At 39.5% G+C, this 21979-nt stretch overlaps 1 protein-coding gene across 1 annotated transcript in view; it reads right to left on the bottom strand.

The window, feature by feature from the left end:
• ST6GALNAC3 (ST6 N-acetylgalactosaminide alpha-2,6-sialyltransferase 3) overlaps positions 1-1270 on the bottom strand; it is a 540386-nt gene extending 539116 nt beyond the window's left edge. Inside the window, exon 1 of the mRNA XM_045477895.1 lies at positions 1096-1270. Within this exon, the coding sequence (XP_045333851.1) occupies positions 1096-1113 (18 nt within the window). The 5' untranslated portion in view covers positions 1114-1270. The remainder of the gene's footprint in view (positions 1-1095) is intronic.
• Between the last annotated feature and the right edge of the window lie 20709 nt (positions 1271-21979).

The raw sequence follows: 21979 nt of genomic DNA, 5'->3' as shown, positions 1-21979 counted from the left end.
CACATGTTTTAAGATGACTCAGGTAACTAGCTTAATGGTAGATGGCTTCAAATCATCCTGAAGAGAAACAAAAGCTATTTCACAATAAACAACAACAAAAATCTTTTTCTGGTGTTTTCCTCTATCACATACAGCTCCCCCAACCTTGGAACAAACAGGCCTTTGCTTTCTCCAGTCAAGGCCCAGGAAACCATGCTGTGAATGTTTTTGATTCAGGCAGTCAGGAGTCAGGTTAGGCAGGAGGAGAAACAGTTGTGAGAAAATGAAAACAGAAAACAAACAAAACACCTCTCTCCATGGAATGGAAAGTTCTCAAGTCAGGCACTGACACCAAGTCCTCCCACCTGACACCACAAAGCAGTAAACCCAGAAAGATGCTTGGTCCAGGCTAAGAACCCAGACTTGGAGAAAGAAAACTCAACAAAGAAGAGGTGGCTCGGCCAGCCCTGATATGAAGTGAAATCATTGGGTCTGTTCAAATTTATGAGCTGAAGGATGGTCAGAGATTCTCTACTAATAAAAACATCTTTCTATGAACTTTTCCAAAGTAGAGTTAATGGCACCACAGAACTAGCAGGTCTCCTGGAAAACTCATTCCTAAGGGACTACCTGTAAACTCATAAGTTTTTGTCTTCACAAGATCAAATGCTCAATAGAACCCCCCCTCTGCTCACTCTCGCCCCCATTCAAAGTGCTATATAACCTTTAGCACCAGTAACCCAAGTCCAGACTCTTCTTCATTCTCCTAGGCTCCTGAAAGGCCTCAAGCAACAGAACCGCGGGACCCGCGGGAGCACCCCTCCCCTCCCTGCCATCCCCATTATTCGGCACACAGCCCTGCTTTCCCCTGGAGCCAACAGTCTGCAGCTCCTTCAATGCAGGCGCGAGCAGGCAGGAATGGTGGGAAGAGAAGCTGTGCCAGCTGCATGTTTCAGAATCTCCCTCCATATGCATTTGCCAAAGGAACAAAAAGAAAATCAATGCCAGGAAAAGACAACTGAGATGAGGATGCGGTGGGACCGCGGCTGACTCCTTGCCTCTTAGCAGCAAGGGTCTGGCCAACCACGCGTCCGAGCCACAGATCCGAGTCGTTACCTTCAGGATGCAGGCCATGGCGCTCCGCCGGCCCTTCTGCCACCGAGCAGCAGGCGCGCCTGGGTCAGGGGCAGTCCCGGCGACAGGCTGGAGGCTGGTACCACGGCAGGACCGCTCCAGCCCACATTCCCGCAGATCCAAATAAGGGGACCGCGGTGCGAGCTGCGCGGGCACAGGCCCCGCCCCCCGCGCCGGGGCCCCGCCCCCGGCCTCGTCCACTGGCTGGCGGCCCTCGAGGCTCCGCCCCCGGATTACGTGCCGTCCCGGTCTCCCGCGGCGGCTCCTGGATGCTTGCTACTTTTTCTTTTCTCTCTCTTCCTCTCTCTCACTCTCTGTCCCTTTTTTTTTTTTTTTTTTTTTTCCAGTAAATGTTCTGTGGTTCAACGTATACAAAATCTGCTCAGCAGCAGGCAGGGATCTGGGTCCGGCTGGGGAGAGAAAGCGGCCTTTTCTTCCCCATTCGGTCTCCTTCAACAGATCAGAGAACTGCTTGCAGACATTTCACACTTTTTAAAAAGTTAAGTGGGTTTAGAATCACCCTTCTACAGGTATTGGGCATATCAAAGGATTCTTCAAAAGTAGCAAATGAAATTCTCCCTGGGCTGTTTAAGGGTAGAACCTTTACTCTGCTTAAAAATGCTGTGATGGGCTCATCCAGAATTAATAATTTGCCACTAACAGGGGAGCACAAATACCTATCAACAAAAGATGCCAGGAAACGTACACTGTGTATGTTTTGTGTGTATGTACACGTAGACACAGGTATGAATTGCTTTCTTGCTTTAAGTTTGTGTGTTCATGAAAAATGTATATATAAATACATAGTAAGTAGAATATATGCATATATATGAAAATTTAATATTTTCTCATATATATACATTGATTGTATATGTATATAAATTGTGTTTGTGGGGCGCCTGGGTGGCTCAGTCAATTAAGCTTTGGACTTCCGCTCAGGTCATGATCTCAGAGTTCATGAGTTCAAGCCTGCCTCAGGCTCTGTGCTGATAGTTCAGAGCCTGGAGCCTGCTTCAGATTATGTGTCTCCCTCTCTCTGCTGCTCCCCTGTTCATGCTCTGTCTCTCTCAAAAATAAATAAACATTTAAAAAAGTTTTTTAAATTGTGTTTGTGCCCACAAGCATAGGACTTTGCTCTTCCCTGCTACAAGTTTAGAATTTGAATGAACTTTGTTGTAACTTCAGTAACAAAGTTAAATCTAAACTTTCCTGTTAGGCTTAGAAATCCAGAAAGGTCATTCTTCATTTAACCTTAAGACCCTGATGACAAAAACAAAAGGTGCAGCTTTAAGAAGCAGGCAGCCTGGTAGAAGATATGTTTTGAATCCTTTCCACCCCTCCTTAGCAGCCCCCTTCAAATGAAAATCAACAAGGAAAGCCCAATCCCCAAGTAAGGAACTGGCTAAGAGAAATAGTTATTTCTATGAGGAAAGTGGCAACACACTTAGAAGAAGGGAGAGAGAGAGAGCATTCTGTATATATACACAGATTTCCACCACTTGGTCTGTCAGAGAAATCTTAAAACCAGGCACAAAATATTTACCCAAAAGAAGTTTCACTTGCTAGAAACCCTGTCTGGTTTGCCTACATGGTACATGGAGTCAGGAAAAGCACTGTGGGCTGCTGGTGGCTGTGACGTCATGAGACTGGCTCACAAACCACAAGGCAGAAACCAGGCTTTCAAAGGATTTGGTGTTTTCTTGGTGTGAACATTCAGAATCCTGAGAGAGCAGGAGGCACCACAGGAAAAGCGTTGCAAAAACTGAAAATGGACAGACTACCTGCTCCCAGGGAAAGTTCCTTTTTTCAGTCTCCCTAAGGGACCACATCCTGTTCTCCCACTCCTTCCTCAAGCCCGTCCATGTGCTTCAGAGATCTGCTGTGTTTTCAGTAAGAACTTCTCGATCAGGCATATATATATATATATATATATATATATATATATATATATATATATTTGGCACTATATATTTCAAACCACTGCTTTAGCTCATGGTCTTTAGTAGGCCAAGAAAACTCCATATCTTATTCATTTATGAATTCAACAAAAATTTACTGGGCTGCTACTAGAAGATAAGTCTTTTTTGAGCTACCACTAACTGGAGGAGGGGGAAAAAATTGTATTGGGGTACTAAAAGACCTGTCAGGGATGAGAGAATGATTTTCACGGTCTCTAATATCATCCCGAGGTTCAGTCACGTGGGAAACACAAGAGATACGTGATAACATAACATGGTAAGGTCCGTAACCAAAGTGGAAGCAAGGCTCTAAGGGAAGAGAGACTGAGCCTGGCAGGGTGGCAGGTGGGAGGGGCAGGGTTAGGCAGATCATATCATTCTCTCTCCAGAAAGTCTGCTGGTCTGGGCAACAACACAGCTGACTAGTGAGCAACCTTGCTGAGCACTTCCTTATTGGGTGACTTTGATCAAGTCTTGTACCTCTCTTTAAACTTCAGCTTTTATAGTAGTATATATCCTTGTGACAATTAAATGATGTGATGCTTATAAATCCACTCTCCCCAATTCCTGGCACTATGGACACTCTCAAAATGGTAGCTCTTTATCTGGAGGAGGAAAAAAAAAAACCTTTGACAAAGATAGCTCATGGAGGGGTGCCTGGGTGGCTCAGTTGGTTGAGCGTCCAATTCTTGATTTCAGCTCAGGTCATGATCTCAGAGTCCAGAGTCGTGGGATTGATCCCTGCATGGGGCTCCATTCTGAACATGGAGCCTGCTTGAGATTCTCTCTCTCCCTCTCTCTCTCTCTCTCTCCCTTTCTCTCCCTCCCTCCCTCCCTCTTCGCTCTCCCTCTGCCTTTCTTCCCTACTTGCTCGCTCTCTCAAAAAAAAAAAAAAAAAAGATAGCTCATAGGAAAGGATGAATAGGATGATTGTCATTCACCATGAATGTTTCAGAAAGATAAACTATGATGAGACAAACACTTAGCATATTGTGACTTGAGTATACCCACGTGAGGGTCTGGTGAGAGCTTTACCAGCTCCATCAGTCTGGGTATCCCTCTCCCAATTCAACTATCACTCACCCATGCCCACACTTCCCAAAATGTTATTTTTTTAATTAACATCCACAGTTAGGCCTAAATAAAGGCACATTTATAACAACCTAAAAACAAACTCAACAGATTCTGCAATAAATATGAACTGAAGTTTTACAAATCTGGGCATTTTTACGAAATAATAACAATCACTGTCTTAGATGGATAGCAGTTGGATGGAAAAAGCTGTTGGATGGAAGTAAAAACAGGTTCTGAACCTATTAGATAATGACGGTGCAGGCCAGATTTGTGAGAGGATGGGGATGGGTGGACGGTATGCCCAGGATCTTTTTTTGTTTTATGAGTTGCCAAACTATAGTCTAGTCCGTAGATGTAACACAATTTTCCAAGTCTCAAGTTATGTGACTTAGAGCCAAAAACCTATTTCCAAAAAGAACAAAATGGATGCACCTTGCAATTAAATACAATAACCCATATGATCCGCACAACATCAGTATGGATGTTGTTGTACTCAGCTGGTAAGTGGGAGAACAAGGATTTGAACCTAGGTAATTTGACTTCTGGGTCTGCCATCTTAACAACTATAATCAGCTGCCCGGCATGTAAGAAGCCCAATCTCTACCGTTTGGTACCATTCAGATTTATTGTTCTCTAAAGTTTGGTAGTCAGAAAACCTAGGGTAAGTATATATCCTCCCTAAGATATAAAACCTTAGGGCAAGTATATAAGTATGTAGAAGATAGATATTCTTTGTCTATCTGAATGTACAGGGTAGGTACATTCACCTTGTATCTATCAGCCCTCAGTCCCTAGGTCCTTTAACAAAGACATGGTACATCCCATCTAGATCTCCCATACAGCGAAGCCGTTACCACCTTCTGCCCATGAGAACTGCCTCCCACCAAAGACTCTCGCTATTGTATCTCACCTACAATATAGAGCCTGCCATGTAGGAACCTGCCTGCTCTTGCTTTCCTTCATGGCAAGATCCTTGGGCGCTGGTCCTATGGCTACCTGGGTCTCCCTAAGGCCTTTCTTGCCTCCTATTGGTCCATCTTCCCTCTCCCCACAGGCCTTTCACCAATGAGATCTCAATATGCCTTAAGGCTGAGACCTCATGAGTTATGACCAGTCATGGGCTAAAATGTCCTATTTAAATTCAGTTTTGCTTCATTGTAAACAGCCCCATTACAAAGTAATTCTCAGTTACACAGTTTCCTGATAGAAATAGAATTAAAATGAAGACTCCCATAACTTTTCCAATTTCATCTTGCACACATATTAATTTAATATATTTATATTCAACACAGAGTCATTTATTAAGGTTTTAATTGGATCTCCATTTTTCCCATCTAAAGATTTTAAATGAATTCCAGATATCATAAACCTCTTCTTGTCATCCACTACATAAATTATGCTTCCATAGGAGACTGTGACTGGAAGATCCATTATACAATGTTATGGGAAAGTCATTTTTTTTTTTTTTTTTTACATTCTGAGCCAGAATAGGAAAGGATTTTTTTTTTCTAGAAACCATTGCACTGTTATAATGCAATGACCTAGGAACTTTTTCTATCCTAAAGCACATGCCTATCCTGTCCATGTCCATGTGCATGTCTCTATCAGTATCTGTGTCCAATTAGGTCTATAAATGTGCTCTTTTAGATATACGTTTATGAGAATATGTTGACATGTGGGGTAAGCTACATTTCCCTCCATTTTGGATAGCAGATCATTCTAAAATGGCATCCGTTTTGCATTCCGAAAACTTTAGCTTACTGCTTTTTTCAAAGCTTTGTACAGTTCTAATCCAGAATTCATCATTATCCCTGACTATACTCATACTTATCTGGGATGAACTCCAAAACAAGTTATGCATGCTTTAAAATTACATTTTAAAAATATTATATATTTTCTCCTTCTCCCTTAATGTTCTCTCTCAAGTTCATCTCAGCTCTACTCTCCCTGTTGGAACTTCTCATCTTTTCTCAAATTTTTTTTTCAAATGAACCAAAAAAGAAAAAAAAATCTGTTTTTAATTAAGAAAAAAATCTGAAATTAATGTTCTTTAATGTTCTAGGTTTTAACCAGATTTGTTTTTCTTAAGCAATTCCCCGCTAAGATTTTTTAATAATATAATCAATTGAAAGTAAATATGGGTGGAAGCACAGGCATGTAGTTTGAATTCGGCTTGTATTGGATTTCTCTAAGGCTATTGAAGGCTCCATTATTAATTGAATTTGATATTTCTTAACCACGTTTCTTAGAGTTTGTTTTCTTTTTATTATGAGGTTCTTCCCCTGTGTGTTTCTGTACACTCTTCTTAGATTTCTCTTAGTGAGGTTTGATGACATACTGTCTTAAAATATTAGAGTGGAAATCTAGTATTTGAAATGCATCCATGGTGGATCGGATGGGGATACCCACAGGACAGGGTCTCACAGTTGGCCTCCGTATGCAATTTGTTTTGCCTGAATCATTTTTTCTGTAATGATTTGGCTCTCACAAACCCTCTGGAAAGAACTAGGATTTTTTGCTAATTCCCCGTGTTAATAATACAAACCCTTATTTTTTCTATGTCTGGCTATTGTAGGAAAGGTAGGAGAAGCACAATGTCATGCAATCCAAAGAAGAATGGTCCAAGGAGAAGTCATCTAAATATACTCTTGGAGAAGCCCCCAAACACAAGGTGTCGTTTTGTGTCCAACAATGTCAAAATCTGTGAGAGCTGCTCACGCACACCTGTGTGAAGTTAGGATGGACAACCTGAGACAGAGAGACAACCTGAGAGGGTCAAGGGGCACATCCCATACAGAAAAGCCATTCATTCTTTTCAAGAGTAACAACTATAAAACAATAGTACACTTGGGAATCTGAAAAATTTTGTTCATTTATTGATTTAACAAACATTTGCAAGCTTAGGTGATATGTTCAGGAACCAGAGATAGTTGGGCTCCTTCCTATATGCAAAACCTTCAGTGGTGCCTCTTTATCTCCAGATAAAGATACAGATACAGGCCTGTCAACCTTTCTTTCCACCATTTTTGCCCAGTGGTCTCTTATACCAGGATTCAGCAAACTTTGTCTGTAAAGATCCAGACAGTGAATGTTTTTGACTTTGTGGGCCATTTGGTGTCTGTTGCAACTCCTCAACTCTGCCACTGTAGCACAGAAACAGCCAAACACATAAATAAAGAGTGGCTGTGTGCCAATGAAATTTATTTATGGACACTGAAGTTTAAATTTCATATAATTTTCAGTGTTATGAAATATCATTCGTCTTTGTTTTTCTCAACATCTAAAACTGTACAATTCATTCTTAGTTCCAAAGGTGTACAAAAACAGTCAGGAGGCCAGATTGGGCCTAACAGTAGTTTGTCAATCCGTCTTAATCTTTGCACTCTTCATTCTGCCATATTTCATCCTCAAGGCCTGGATCAAATGCTGTTTGGTCCTTGATGCCTTTTTAGAACACCCTAGCCTATTGCTGTTTCCCCGACTTGAATTCCAGCAATCACTGTTTGCAAAATTCTTTGGCAATTATTCACATCCTATCATTTCTTCTAGCATTAACTTGTCTTATTACCTAAATCTTTATTTGCCTTTTATTTTTAGCCTTCCTTCCCAAATAGATTACGAGCTTCCTGATGGGTTTTTTTTTTCCTTGCATCCTATACCTCTCTGTGCCCCAAGCAAGGAAATACAGCAACTCTGAAGAGATAACTAAGAATGCCCAGTGAGAAGCAACCACAATTTTATAAAATTGAAAATCAGGCTGTCCTACCATTTTGGACACCACTCAAAGATTTTGAGAAGAGAATTTTGGATGTATTATTAAGTCCTCTACCACATATGATATTCTCAGGTCACTCCCTATAAGGAACATATCAGATTATTTTAGTGGGTTTTTTTGTTTGTTTGTTTTTGGGGTTGTTTTTTTTTTGTTTTGTTTTGTTTTTTAATCAACAGAGTGATTACTTGATTTAGATGGATTCTGTAGTCTGTGTTTAATGACAAGAGTGGCCTGTAATTACCCCTGTGGGTGTTCTCAGTTGATTAGGAAATCAGTGATGCTTTTAAGTGGAAGCTGTCTTATTTCCAACATGATTTTTAAAAATCACCCTACAGTATTTTTTAATCAGTCACATTGCATTATGTTTATTCAATATTTATTCTCATTAAAAATGACTTGCTGACTTACACTATGATTTTTTTTCAGTCCATTCCACTTTATTTTGTCTTTATTTTCATTTAATGAAATGAATAGGATATTATAAATAAATCCATTTTGCCTAATAGATGAAGAGATATGGGTTTTCAAAGGTATTAAATATTTAAATAACTGAGTTTGCAGTTTTCACTGACACCTCTGTAATTAAAAAATAGTAAGAAGTTACACACTAAATAATGGCATATTCCAAATAGGATTAGTCTTCTGTTCCAGGTGGTGAATGCAACAGTATTTAAAACAAGCATCACATGATTTGGACACCAGAAACATGTCACTTCCTGCATCTTTCAACAGCTTACATTTTAAATGAGTTACTTTCAGCTTTCTCCATTTTTGAATTGCAATAAAAATTTGCCATTTACAAATAGATGAAGAATAGTAAGCTACCTCTCTCTTGACAAACTAGCTTCTCTATATTTTCAACAAAAGCATGTCTGGTAGCACAGATATCGGATGAACCCCAAATTTTAAAACTGTCTAAACATATAAAAATGTTTAATACCTATGTCCTACTCTTTTCCTTGACCTGTTTTTCTTTTTTTCACTACTTTTGGTGTTTCCATCACTTCATTTTACCCTTACTTTAACCCTTTTCCCTGGGAAAGTTTTTCAGTTTATTTTTTTATTATTTTTTTTAAATTTTTTTTAACGTTTATTTATTTTTGAGACAGAGAGAGACAGAGCACGAAGGGGGGAGGGTCAGAGAGAGAGGGAGACACAGAATCTTAAACAGGCTCCAGGCTCTGAGCAGTCAGCACAGAGCCCGACGCGGGGCTCGAACTCACGGACCGCGAGATCGTGATCTGAGCCGAAGTCGGACACTCAACTGACTGAGCCACCCAGGTGCCCCAAGTTTTTCAGTTTAAATTGAACAAGAAAATTAAAGACCCAGGGAGATCTTTAACCTTGAAAAAGTACTAGTTTGTCTCAAGTATTTGTCTGAATAAAATGTAAATACTCAAAGCAATTGGCCTGTTTGTGAAGAGCCTGAAATTTTATCGTACATGCAAACTATGAAGTTATCTGCACATTTTATGGCTGTTGGCTAAAGCCCAAGACTCCAGGGCCAGAGATACAGGACTATTTATTACCTACAGTCATACAGCTATTTATTCCTCACAGGAGTTCCTCCCAGGCAGATCATCAGCATTTGCATCCATTCCTGGGGCCCCAATTCCCACAACAAAACTTGAAGAAAACCATATACTCGCACGCACAGGCAGCTCTGTTTCATAGAAGAACCCTGAGCTTAGAGAACTCAAATCTTTTATAATGGGCAATAGGCATGCTGGAGATAATATTTTTCTCTTCCAAGACCAGGAGCTGTATAAACACCTTTGAAAAGATTATCCAGGACAAAGGTATTCTATACCTCCATTTGCAAGATAACACAGAAATTTAAGAGAGAGACCAACTGAGAAGTGCCCCCTCCTACTAATCACATCACTGTACATGCCCTTATGAATTTTAACTGACTTTTAACTGTACCTATTTTCAACAAATTTAGGCAACTGGAAGAGAATGTAAGGCATTCAGTAGTGTTTGTTCAATGAATGTGAGCTGCTTCAATTTTTTAGCAAGCAGTTTGTAAAAATAGTAATGATAATAAGTAATTGTAAATTGTAAAGTAGACACAGGTTCAAAATATTTGTCATTTCTCCTCCAGCCCCTAATATCAGAATTCATCAAGACTTTGTTTTAAAATTAATTATTTACTCATTGACTTAAAAAAAATCTTCTATTTTCTTTATGTTTTCTTCTGGTACACACACACACACACACACACACACACACACACACACTTCCTATCTTTCTCATGGCCAGGGATTACATAAAATATGACCAAAGTTTTAGCCATGTAGAGAATAGAGAATGGTGATTGAATTACTAATGAGTAACTGATGTTCAATTACACATTGAAGCTACTCATATAACCAACTAGATTTTTTTCTTCTAAATTACACTTGTTTTCCTTCTTATTTCAGCTAAACCCAAATATTCACTGTCAAGCTCAGGGAAGAATTAGAGAAAGTAAGGATAGCAGGGCCTTTATTTGCAGAATTGCTTTATCTATTTTTGAATGATATAAAGTGGTCACAGAGACCTTGGTATCATGCAAATGGTAATGTCTTAAGTGGGCACTCGAATTATCCCTTTGTTAGCAAGATAGTGCTAACTTCGTCTATCTCAGAAAGGAGAGAGCCCATCATATTTGAAAAGGAAATTTTACAACATTGTTCAGGAACCCTCAGCTGCATTACTTCTAATCTTTCCAAAATCCTCCTTTACATGAAACCTGGCATTTCCCTTGCATCAAATTAAAGCTCTTTCATTACACATAACTCTTATCTTCCAGTCTCTTCATGGTCCCACATTTCCCTTGGATTCTCCACACTCACTCCAATGTCCATGTGTGTCTGAGTATTCAGTGCACTGGGCCCCGAAATGTGCGTCTGGTGCTGACCTTCTGACAAGAGACATAAAATAAACACTTTCCATTTCCCTTCGATGGTAAACTTCCTCTCCTTCTCAGGCATCTCTTGCCTGCAGCCGGGGAATGGGAGTGACATCACTAAACATGTAATGTGTGGTGTGGCGTGGGGTCAGCTGAAGGGTAATTTCTAGGAAGCACGCCTATTCAGAAGTCAAATCAGTGTTGTCACTGAGCAGGGGCACTTAGCAAAATGATGCATCAGGGATGTCATTTCCTCAGGGTACCCAGTACCAGTGACCTCATGAAGTAACCATCAACGCAGTAGTGTTCTTTAGGGGCACCTCAAGTGGCATATTTATGGATTTGAAGTAGCAAAATAATGAGATTTAGCTAAGGTTTCATCTTGAATAAAAGTGAAGACATGCTGTCAAATGAAATACTTCTGGAATCCTGCAAAGCTTTCTTTTAGCTCTGTATCTGAGAGTGGATGTGCCCAGTTATCATTTTTGTTCAGAATACTTTAAGGCTAAAACCCAAACTGACCCTAGCAATAAGCAATGCTCTTTCTTCTAATCCACAGGGTGGTGTTGGGAGAGGGGAGTGAGAGAGGTATGTGGAAGAATAAAAGCACAGACATAAAATGACTCTCTCAAACCACCACCAAGTCTAAGCATGATATAAGACATAGGATAATCCATTAAATGACTTTTTCCAACTCTGTGCAATATTTTACCCCACCCTTTACCCATGACTTTCCTTTCCACCTCAGAATTTTTTCACATGCTTTCTGCTACCTGGATGGTGTTCCCAATCCTCGGCAAGCAGTTAAAATTCAACTCATCTGCAAATGTCTAATTCAACAGCTATAATCTACATAATGATCCTTACAATAGTAAATATTTGACAGATTCATCCAAGTGCCTATTCTGTGCAAGGGGGTAGACGTGTAGCCCTGAACAAGGCAAACACAGTTCCTGGCCTTATAACAGTTGTAGCATTCAATTCCCCCTCAAAACTCCTAAGGTCTTTACTATGACCCTGACTCATTTTGTAGTGAGATATTCTCCTCTGTATTGAGCTTTACTGATGGATCTCTTTGATAGGCTTGTTTAGAGAACTTGCCATCCTCTTTAGAGATTTTGCCTTTCTTAGATACCCTGAGAAGAATGTCAGGACACAGAGCACTTCTCCAGACACAACAAAACTTAATTACTTCAGTAATGGTAAGTGAAACCACAGTTTCAGTAAAATGTACCAACTAATATAGAAAATTGTTTTGCCTCTACTTTTATAATTAAAAAATGTTTCTGCAGGTACTTTTCTACTTTATAAGAGCAATGCCGCAAACAGAATTGATATTTATTTAAAGGCTGGTATTTTCCAGTGTTATTCTTAGCAATAATAGTTTTCACTAAGCAGAACTATAGATGAAGGTGAGCTAGGACACTGGACTTACTATACACTGATCTAAAACCATGCTCGAGGACTCAAAAAAGAAAAATTCCTCTTATTGGTTATCATCTTAGCATTTCTTCTTTTTCACCAAACAAAAGTGCAAGGGGAAAAGCCAATCATTTGAAGGTTCTAGTTAGTTGGGTACCCCTGTGGCTTATTCCTATAGTCATCAGTCTACTAGACAATAGCTGGGTAAACACCAACTATGGAGAGTTGCTCTCTGATCATTTGTCTGAGGTGTGGTGGATTATCTCTTGTAGAATTTTATCAATAACTGCAAATTATCTATATTTTGAATAAATGGGTATTTAACAATTTAATAAAGGACTCTGTCAACATGAGAGTTAACAACCAATCAAGCCAAAGAAGACATCAAACACACACAACTAAAACTACTGGCTACAATATACTGGTTAAGTCTCTAATTGTTTCCTGAGTGTATGTCTCACGTGCAGACTTCTTGTGGAAAGGGACTATGTCTGTCCTTTCCTTGATTTCCTCTGAAAGACCTAGTGTGATACAAGACAAACTCAAGTCCTGATTGGAAATATAAAGTGGTACCCTCCCTCAACATATAATTCAGCAGAGAAACCCTACTAAAACACAAATTGGCCATAAGGAGGTCAAGCAAAGTTCTTGTTTGTGTTTCTCATGGAAATTAGCTTGAACCCTAACAAAAAATACATATATATGAAATATATACAGGAAGTAAAAAATATATGAGAAGTATATAAGGAATCAAAATATATCAAAATATATCTTACTACACATAAGAAACATATATAAAGATGTACATATAAATACACATGAATATGTGCGCATGCGCGCACACACACACACACACACACACACACACACAATCAACTTCTTGCCCACCCCAATTGTTTTTTTGATGCCCCTATTTTGTTGATGCTTTTAGAATGCATATAGTTGCCTATTGGGTAATCCTGCAGTGCACAGAATAAAGCCACATTGGGAAAAAAAAATACAACCAAAAATATTTGTTGTTGTTGTTGTTGTTGTTGTTGTTGTTGTTGTTGTTGATGATGTTGTTGTTGTTGATGTTGTTGTTGATGTTGTTGTTGATGTTGTTGTTGATGTTGTTGTTGATGTTGTTGATGTAAACTCTGTGTCCAACCTGGGGCTTGAACACATGACCCTGAGATCAAGAGTCAAATGCTCTACCCACTGAGCCAGCCAGTACCCCAACAAAAGGCATTTTATATGTACAAAGACCAGAGCAGAATCTCAACAACTGATCCTGCTCCCTTGGTAACTTTTATTAAAGAAGAGGCTTCATTAAGATATTAGTACTTAATGAGCAGCCATATCAGACCAATTTTCCTAGGAAATAAAACTTCTTGGGATGATGTTGTTTTCATCACTAAGATACTTGGAAACAACAAGCCCTCTAAATATTCCTGCCTGAGTCAATGAAATTCCTAGAAGTTGAAAAGTTTTCATAGTCTCTATCCTCTTACTCTTTCATGAATGTACTTAGAATTGAAGATGCCTAAGAAAGGAAAAAAGGCAACTAAAAATCCATTGTCATAAAATTTACTTGTACTGTCAGAAGAGAATAGTTTTGATTCCATTTTCATATCCAAAGTATCCATGTGTATTATACTTCCCCTCAAGCTGACATAACTCATTTATCAGCACATTTCAAAGTTAGAGCGAACTTTTTACGATACTCTCATTGCAGTCCCCGATTTTTAAAGCCTGTATCACCATTTGGTATAATTTTTAAAGCAAACTTGTCCTATTCAAAGTCTTATGCATCACCTCAACCGTGTTTCTCATCGTGGTTGTGAGCAAATACACTGAGTTTAAAAACAAATATGATTTTGAAAGACACTGTGTTGGTCTAACAAAGGGAACATTGTTCATCTTTCCTGACAGCCTCTCTCTAATTAAAGAGGCCCTGATGCTCTGCAGAATGCCAGGCTCCTTAAACACTCCCCTCCTACCCGCTGTTTTCACTGCACAAACAGTGGAGAAAACAATTTGTAGCCTACTGGGGTCTCCTTCTTAGAAGAAAATTTAATAATGTCCCAGAAGGGATAAGGAAGCAAAATTTCCTGATGGGACATACATTTCTTCTTTCAAAGTACCACTGGCTGGGAGAGTTGGTTAGAAAAGGGGCTCCCTTTACCACCATCTCTGAGCTATCTGTGTATAATCAGCCTGTTTGCTGCTGCTGTTGTTGTTGTGTGTGTTTTTAACAGTGGCCTTTCACTTCTTTTATCCACACTGAGAAACCATCTTTGACATTATATTTTCCAAAATCTGGCTCTGCAAAAACACAAAAGCTGAGATATCATTTCATGACTAGAAATGGCAAGGCCAACTTCTTCACTTTCAAAAATCATCTTAAGACAGACATTTTGCACAAACAACCAAAGATGTGCTGGTTACACACTAACCCGTGTCTATTTTACAGTCACAATATTCCACATTAGAGCTTACAAAGGGAAATGTTTCTTTTATTTTTCTGAGCTTAATCCAGGTATTTCTACAGCACCTCACATGTGCACACGTCTGTACACCTTTATAAAAAGAATGCAATAACATCTACATAACACCACACTGTTTCTAATTTCTTTTTATTTCGTTATGAGAAATATTTATTCAGTTAGAGATAAATCATAACATATTTTAACTTAGGGCAAAGTAACAGCAATAAAAATACTCTATATTTATGCCTTAAATGTTCCAAAAAAAAAAAAAAAAAAGTTCATTCCTATTCTATCATTTGACCTTCACAGCAAGCTTGTGGATCAAATAGCTGGTAAATGTTAAGGGTGGTGATTCAAAGTCCAATTCTCATTCTGTAAACCAGAGATCAGCAAAATTTTTCTGTAAAGGGCCAGACAGTAAATATTTTAGGCTTTGTGAGCCATATGGTCTCTGTCACAACTAATCAACTCTGTTATCATAATGCAAAAGCAATCACAGAGAATATATTAATGAATGAGTGTGATTGTGTTCCAGTAAAACTTTATTTGCAGAAATGGGCAGTGGGCTGGATGTCTAGAGGCTTGTAATTTGCCAGCTTCTGCTCTAAAGCACTATGCTGTAAAATCTGGAGAAGGTAGGAATCACAAGCCAATTACAAGTTAAAATTATTATTAGTCTTAAAGGGAGGAAGAGATTACATCTTGAGCCTTCAAAAAAGACTTCACGGAAAAGGAAGTACTTTAGCAGGAACTGAAAGATTGGTTTTAGCACACCATGGGGTTTTAATTACATTTTGGGCATCAGAGGGTTGGGTATGTCATGCAAAGAGGACAATGTATATAAAATTCTTCAGAAAGGATATGTAGTGAGGTATGTAGGAAAAAAATAATTTAGTTACTGAGGCACAAATATGTGAAGAGAATTAGTGAAATAGGTAAGGTGCAATCTTCATTAGATACAAATATCTTGAAATAAAATCTCATTCCATAAAAAACTGAAAACCATTATTTGTGAGTAGAGGGGTGGCATGGAGAGGAAATAATTATTCAGTCTTCCTTCTAATGATCAGAGAAAGTCATCCAGAGGCGCTGAGAAGTGGAGTCTTAATGAGTGGGGATACATTTCCAGTCATTGCGGTGAAATGGCTTAACATGGAAGGACCGTAGTGAAAGGTGAACTGGAAAGGCTGTACCCATTAGGTAATGATAAGACAGCTGCCATCTACCTACATCATGAGTGGAAAAGGGCCAACTGTAAGAATCAGAATCCCAAGACTGTGTGGTAGATTTAGATCATTTTTTTAATGTTTATTTATTTTTGAGAGAGCACAAGTGGGGGAAGGACAGATAGAGGGGGACACAGGATCTGAAGCAGGCTCTGCACTGACAGCAACGGGCCCGATGTGGGGCTTGAACTCACGAACCATGAGATCATAACCTGAGCCAAAGTCAGATGCTCGACCGAATGAGCCGCCCAGGTGTCCCTCACATCGTCTGCTTGTGATCTGTCAGTCAGGATTCAGGTCAAGCCTTTGCTCCATGTAAGGCTGGGCTCATTTGCTCCTCTGCATTCAGGTAGTGGCTCAACTGGGCTGAGTGAAGCTGAAGGTCCAAGAAGTCTTCACTCATATGTTTGTTCTGGTGCTTCCCAACTTGGCCTTCCCCTCTCTATGTAGACAGCATGGTGGTCTTAATGTTGTTGGCATTTTAACATGATGATGGGCCTCCAAGAGGGAGCATTCCAAATGGTAAAGGTGAAAGTTGGAAATCTCTTAAGACCAAGTCTTGGGAGTTACACAGTGTCACTTCTACCACATTAAACTGTTCAAAGCCTGTCAAAGGGCAGCCCACAATCAGGGGAAGGGAAAATAAACCCCATGTCTTGATGGGAAGTGGCAAGATCACACTGCAAACGAGCTTGTGGGAGAGGAGATATTGTTATGGGCTTCTCTGGAAACACTATCTACCATGGAAATTTAATATAAAAATTAGGGGAAGGGCAATGAAACTTCTAGGGATCTTGCAGAGTAAACTCAAAACTACCCCCCCCCATAACTCGGGTCTCATGGGACTCACACGGAAAACAAACTGAAAATAAATTTGTGATAAAAAATTACAAACTACATAGAGAAACAGAATGTAGACACAGCAGAGATTGGAATTAGCACACTATGACCTGGAATAGTGGAAGAAAATGAAAGAGATTTAGAAATAAACACCTTTAAAATGTGCAAACAACTACAGGTATAAATAGAAGACATAAGGCAAGAACTGGATGGTATAAGAAACAAATGGGCATGTGTGAAAAGTGTTACATTGAAATTTTAGCCATGAAAAATATATCCACTGAAGTAAGAGACCTTAACAGGTGAAAGAGAACAAATGAAATGGAAGGTAGTCCTAAAGAAATTATTCCAGCACGAGTGTAGCACGGAGATGTAAGAATTCAAAACATGAAATACAAAAGAGATATTAGGAAATTAGAAAATTAAAATGGAAAAGTCTAACATATATCTAGTAGGAATTTCAGGAGGAAGAATGGAGAGAATGAAGAAGAACCAATATCAAAAGAGATAATGGCTGAGAAATGAATAAAGAATTAAGTCACTAGATTTATGGATCACACCAAATCTCAACAAGATGAATAAAAAGCAAATTTGCAACTAGACACACTTTAGTGAAAATGTCCAACACTCAAAAAAAAAAAAAAAAGTAAAGCTTTCTTCAAATCTAGTGGAGTAGGAAAACAAGACATATTAGCAATTGGATTGACTGAATTCTACTCAGCAAAAATAGGTAGATAATAGAATAATATATTTAAAGTGTTAGGGAAAGTAACTATCAACCTAGAAATCTATGTAGTATTAAACTGTCCTTCAAAAAGAGGGGGGTAAAAACTCACTGTGAGTTTTCTGTGAGTTTCTGTGATTAGACAGAAATCATCACATCTGATTTTTTTGTGTGACTCAACTTTACTGAAACATATTTTATGTACAATAAAGTACATCCATTTTAAGAGTATAGTTTAATGAGTTTTGACTATTACCATGATCAAAGTACAGAACATTTCCATAACCATGAAAAGTTTCCCTGTCCCCCTTCCCAGTCAATTCTTCTACCCAATCCTGTCTCCTAGCAACCACCGATCTGCTTTCTATCACTGTAAATTAGATTTAGTTTTTTGTAGAATTTTTTTTAATGGAATTATACTGCATGCAATCTTTCTGTCTGGCTACTTTCACTCATCTTAATACTTTTTAGATTCATGCATGACATGTGTATCTCTAATTCATTTCTTTTTACTGCTGAGTAATATTCCATTCTACAGAAGGCTGATGCTTTCAAATTAATTTTAGAAAAAGAAATTACTTCCAACAGGACTGTTCATAATGATAAGAAGCAAAGTATATACCAAGAGAGTAGAATAAGTATAAATTTCCACACTTCTAACAATGTAACCACAAAACATTTAAGGTAAAAACAGGCAAAATGACAGAATTACAAATTCACCATCGCAGTATAATTTTTTACAAGACACTTCTCTCAGAACTGGATAAACCAGGCAGTCAAAAGTGAGTAAGGATATAGAAAATGGGCAAGACGGATTGCTGACATTTTCAGTAAGATAGTCAGTGAAGGCTTCCCCAAGAAAGTCATCCAATATGGCAAAGTACGATCACCTACCTGCAATGGAAATGCGGTTGATATGAAGGGGTTTATACTAGTAGCTGTTTTGTAGGACACTGGTGACCATGCATCTGGGGAAGATTTAAAAACAAAAGTAGTATGCTTTTTCCTTCTCCATGAATAAAGACCAAAATACACAAAAGCAATAAATAACATTAACGAAACACTCAGCGTGTATCAGGCAATATGGTAAGCACTGTGCATGCGTTATCCCTTTTAGTTCTTGCACCAACTTTTGAGTTCAGGGAAGAGGAAACTAAGGTTCAAAAAGGTGGCTAGTGATTACCAACATCCGGACTTGAACTTGGGTCTGACTCTAGAGTCAAGGGAGAATTCACAAACTCCCACCATTAACTACCTCTTCCGAAAGCACAGTGCATTCCAGACCTGAATCCCTCCTAAACCAAAAGCCAGTTCATTCTTATTCACACTGTAGAGCTAACTCAGCTGGATTATTTCTCATGTAAAGCATTCCATCTGCAGGGAAGCAAGACAGACTTATTTTTTTTTAAACAGTCCGCCTGCGGCTGGCCTTGGGATGGAAGTGAGAATCAGTGGGGTGCCAAGGCCGTGGCTGAAAATGAAGCTGGAGATCAGAGCTGGGAAATGACATGCAGATATAGCACATCAAAGCTGTGAGAAGCTGCCTGAAAACAGGCAGCTCAGGGTAGACCCAGCTCCCTGCTGCCCAGGTGGGACTGGGGCGCTGCAGTCATCCTCAGTTAACCACAAACTGATTGCCCATAACCAAATAGCTGATGCCTTGCACTGCATTTGCATGGATCTTTGCTTCCCGTGACCTCAGTTCTTACCTCAACCTTAGATTGTCTTACAAGCCAGAAAAAAAAAATTCTTTAATGCAAGACACACACTCGAGTTCTCATGGATTTTAGAAAAAAGCTGTAAAAACTAGAACCCGAATGAATCCCACATGTTCGAGTTACCTCACCTAAACTTAGGTTTTTAAAATTGGCCCTTTCCCTAATCTGAATTATGTCTTACACAAAAGAATAGAAAGAAATAACTCATTGGTATTCTGCAGAGAGCTTGTCGTTTTCTGCAGAAAGATTATGAGGAGATACATGGAGAGGACCCAAATAAAAAACCTTAGAAGATAAACATTACCTTAGCTTTTGCCAAACACTGTGTGTTAGCCACCTAGTATGAGATCTGCCATGTGGCTGGTGCTAAATAAATGTTCAGTGACAATGAATGATTATGACATGTTAGGGAGCTTGGTGAAAAAGTGTTGAATTAAGCAAAATGAGTGCTATACTGTGCAAAATAAAGGGGCAGATGAGCAACTGTTAGGTGACTTTAATCAACCAGGATCATCAACCGCCTAGGTTCAAATCCCCATTCTGCTGTGTGACCTTGGAGGGTATTACTTGACTTCTCTGTTCCTCAGTCTCCTCCTCTGTGGAATGAGGACTATAAGGTTATCTCCTTCTAGAGCTGCTGTGAGGACTACATTAAATTATGTATGTAAGCATGTGGTACAGTGCTTAGTATACAGTGAACACTCAGTAAATGTGGGCACTTGTCTTTTATTATTTCTTTAGGTCTCGTCCTCTACTGTTTTACCTTTGTGAATAAAATGTAATCATACAACTTCAAAAAGTTTTTTAAACTAGAGGGTTCTAAACACTTAAAACCCAAAACTCCATACCAAAGTGGACTTTCTTCCCACAGTTAATGTGATGAGTAGTGTGGCCAGTGTTACATAAATACTGAAATTTTAAAAAAATATATATATTTTTTACATTTATTTATTTTTGAGAGACAGAGAGAGACAGAGCACAAGTGGGGGAGGGAGAAAGAGAAGGAGACACAGATTCCAAAGCAGGCTCCAGGCTCTGAGCTCCAGGCTCTGAGCTCTCAGCACAGAGCCCAACGCGGGGCTCGAACTCACAAACTGTGGGATCATGACCTGAGCCAAAGACGGACGCTTAACGGACTGAACCACCCAGGCGCCCCACATAAACACTGAAGTTTGATTCTTTCTTCTCTTCACAAAAAATACTTAATAAAGTACTACACAAAAAATACTTAATAAAAACAGAAAGCTTATCTCCTAACATATATTTTCAGATACACAGCCCTATTGTGCACCATTTTTAGTCAAAACAGATAAGTATATGAGAAATGTTCTCAAAGGCAGTGAGCAAAAACAGCTTTGGCTTCAGTATTAGAAGGACTAGAGAGTAGGTATGTATGTTTTTATTTATTCCTGAGAGAGTGCAAGTGGGGGAAGGGCAGAGAGAGAGGGCTAGAGGATCCAAAGTGGAGTTGACCAGCCAACAGCAGCAAGTCCGACGTGGGGCTCGAACTCTAGAACTCATGAATCTCGAGATCATGACCTGAGCTGAAGTCGGACACTCAACCGACTGAGCCACCCAGGGGCCCCAGAAAGCAGGTATTTATGAGGGAAGCACCTGTTCGTGGTCACTGTAGCTCACGTGCTTGGCACCGTGCCCAGCACAGGGGAAGCACTCAGAAAGAGTGTGCATGAGCGTGCCTAGTGGATCCCTCTCTGATGCCAAGTTGCCGTCTCCAACTTCATCCTCCAAAGATGAGTTGGTACAGTGGAGACCCTAAATCAAACAGGCCTGGATTCAAATCCCTACTCTCTTACAAGGTTGTGATCTTCAGGAAGATATCCTTTCTAAACTACACCACAGTTTTCCATTTGTAAATGGGGCAGCAGGACTGCTGTTTGAACTGAAGATAACACATGTAGAAATTTCCTGGACCTAACAGCACTCAATAAATGGTACTTACTCTAGCATAGGTTTTCCTAAGGTTGTATCATCCATGGATTCATCTAAACTTTGATTCTATTTAAGTCAGTCAATACTTCCTCTTCCTCTCATTTTTTTTATCTTTGTCTGTGAATTGAGAATACTGTGGCATAATAAGCTCACGTCCTGGAAACTGACAGATCTGGGTTTGGAGCCATCTCTGACACACAGGAAGAAGGTCTGCTCCAAGGGAGGCAAAGACAGAAAAAGATTCTGACCTATCATTTACTACCTCAGTGACCTTAGGCAAGCAAGGACTTAGTGTTCCTAAGCCTTAAATTTTTTTTTAATGGAAATAATAATAATAACCCTAACATCTAGAGTTGTCAGGAGGATTGAATAAGGGCTCAGTTGGGGCTTTGTCTTTAACTTAATCACCTCCCACAGATAACCAAGTGTGGTGAGCATTTAGAAAGTAATCAATCAAATGGAGCACCTGGGGGCACTCACTCTTGATTTAGGCTCAGGTCATGATCTCAAGGTGGGTTCTGCACAGGGCTCCTCCTCATGGGGCATGGAGCTTGCCTAACATTCTCTCTCTCCCTCTGCCCCTCCCCTGCTTGTTCTCTCTCTCTCTCAAAGAAAAGAAAGTAATCAATAATGAGGGATGAATAAATGACTGAATGAATAAATAAAGGAGAAGAAAGAAGAACAGACAGGGGGAAGGAAAAAGGGAGAAAAAAAGAAGAAAGGAGGGAGGAAGGCAGGGAGAGGGAAGGAAGGGAGAAGGGAGAAATGAGAGAGGAATGGAGGAAGGCAGGCAGTGGCAGGCAGGAGAAAGAGAA

Source organism: Leopardus geoffroyi, chromosome C1 (genome assembly GCF_018350155.1).
Source record: "Leopardus geoffroyi isolate Oge1 chromosome C1, O.geoffroyi_Oge1_pat1.0, whole genome shotgun sequence".
In the NCBI taxonomy this organism is placed as follows: domain Eukaryota; kingdom Metazoa; phylum Chordata; class Mammalia; order Carnivora; family Felidae; genus Leopardus; species Leopardus geoffroyi.
Note: the sequence above shows the minus strand (reverse complement) of the source record. Positions and strands in the feature narration are given on the sequence as shown.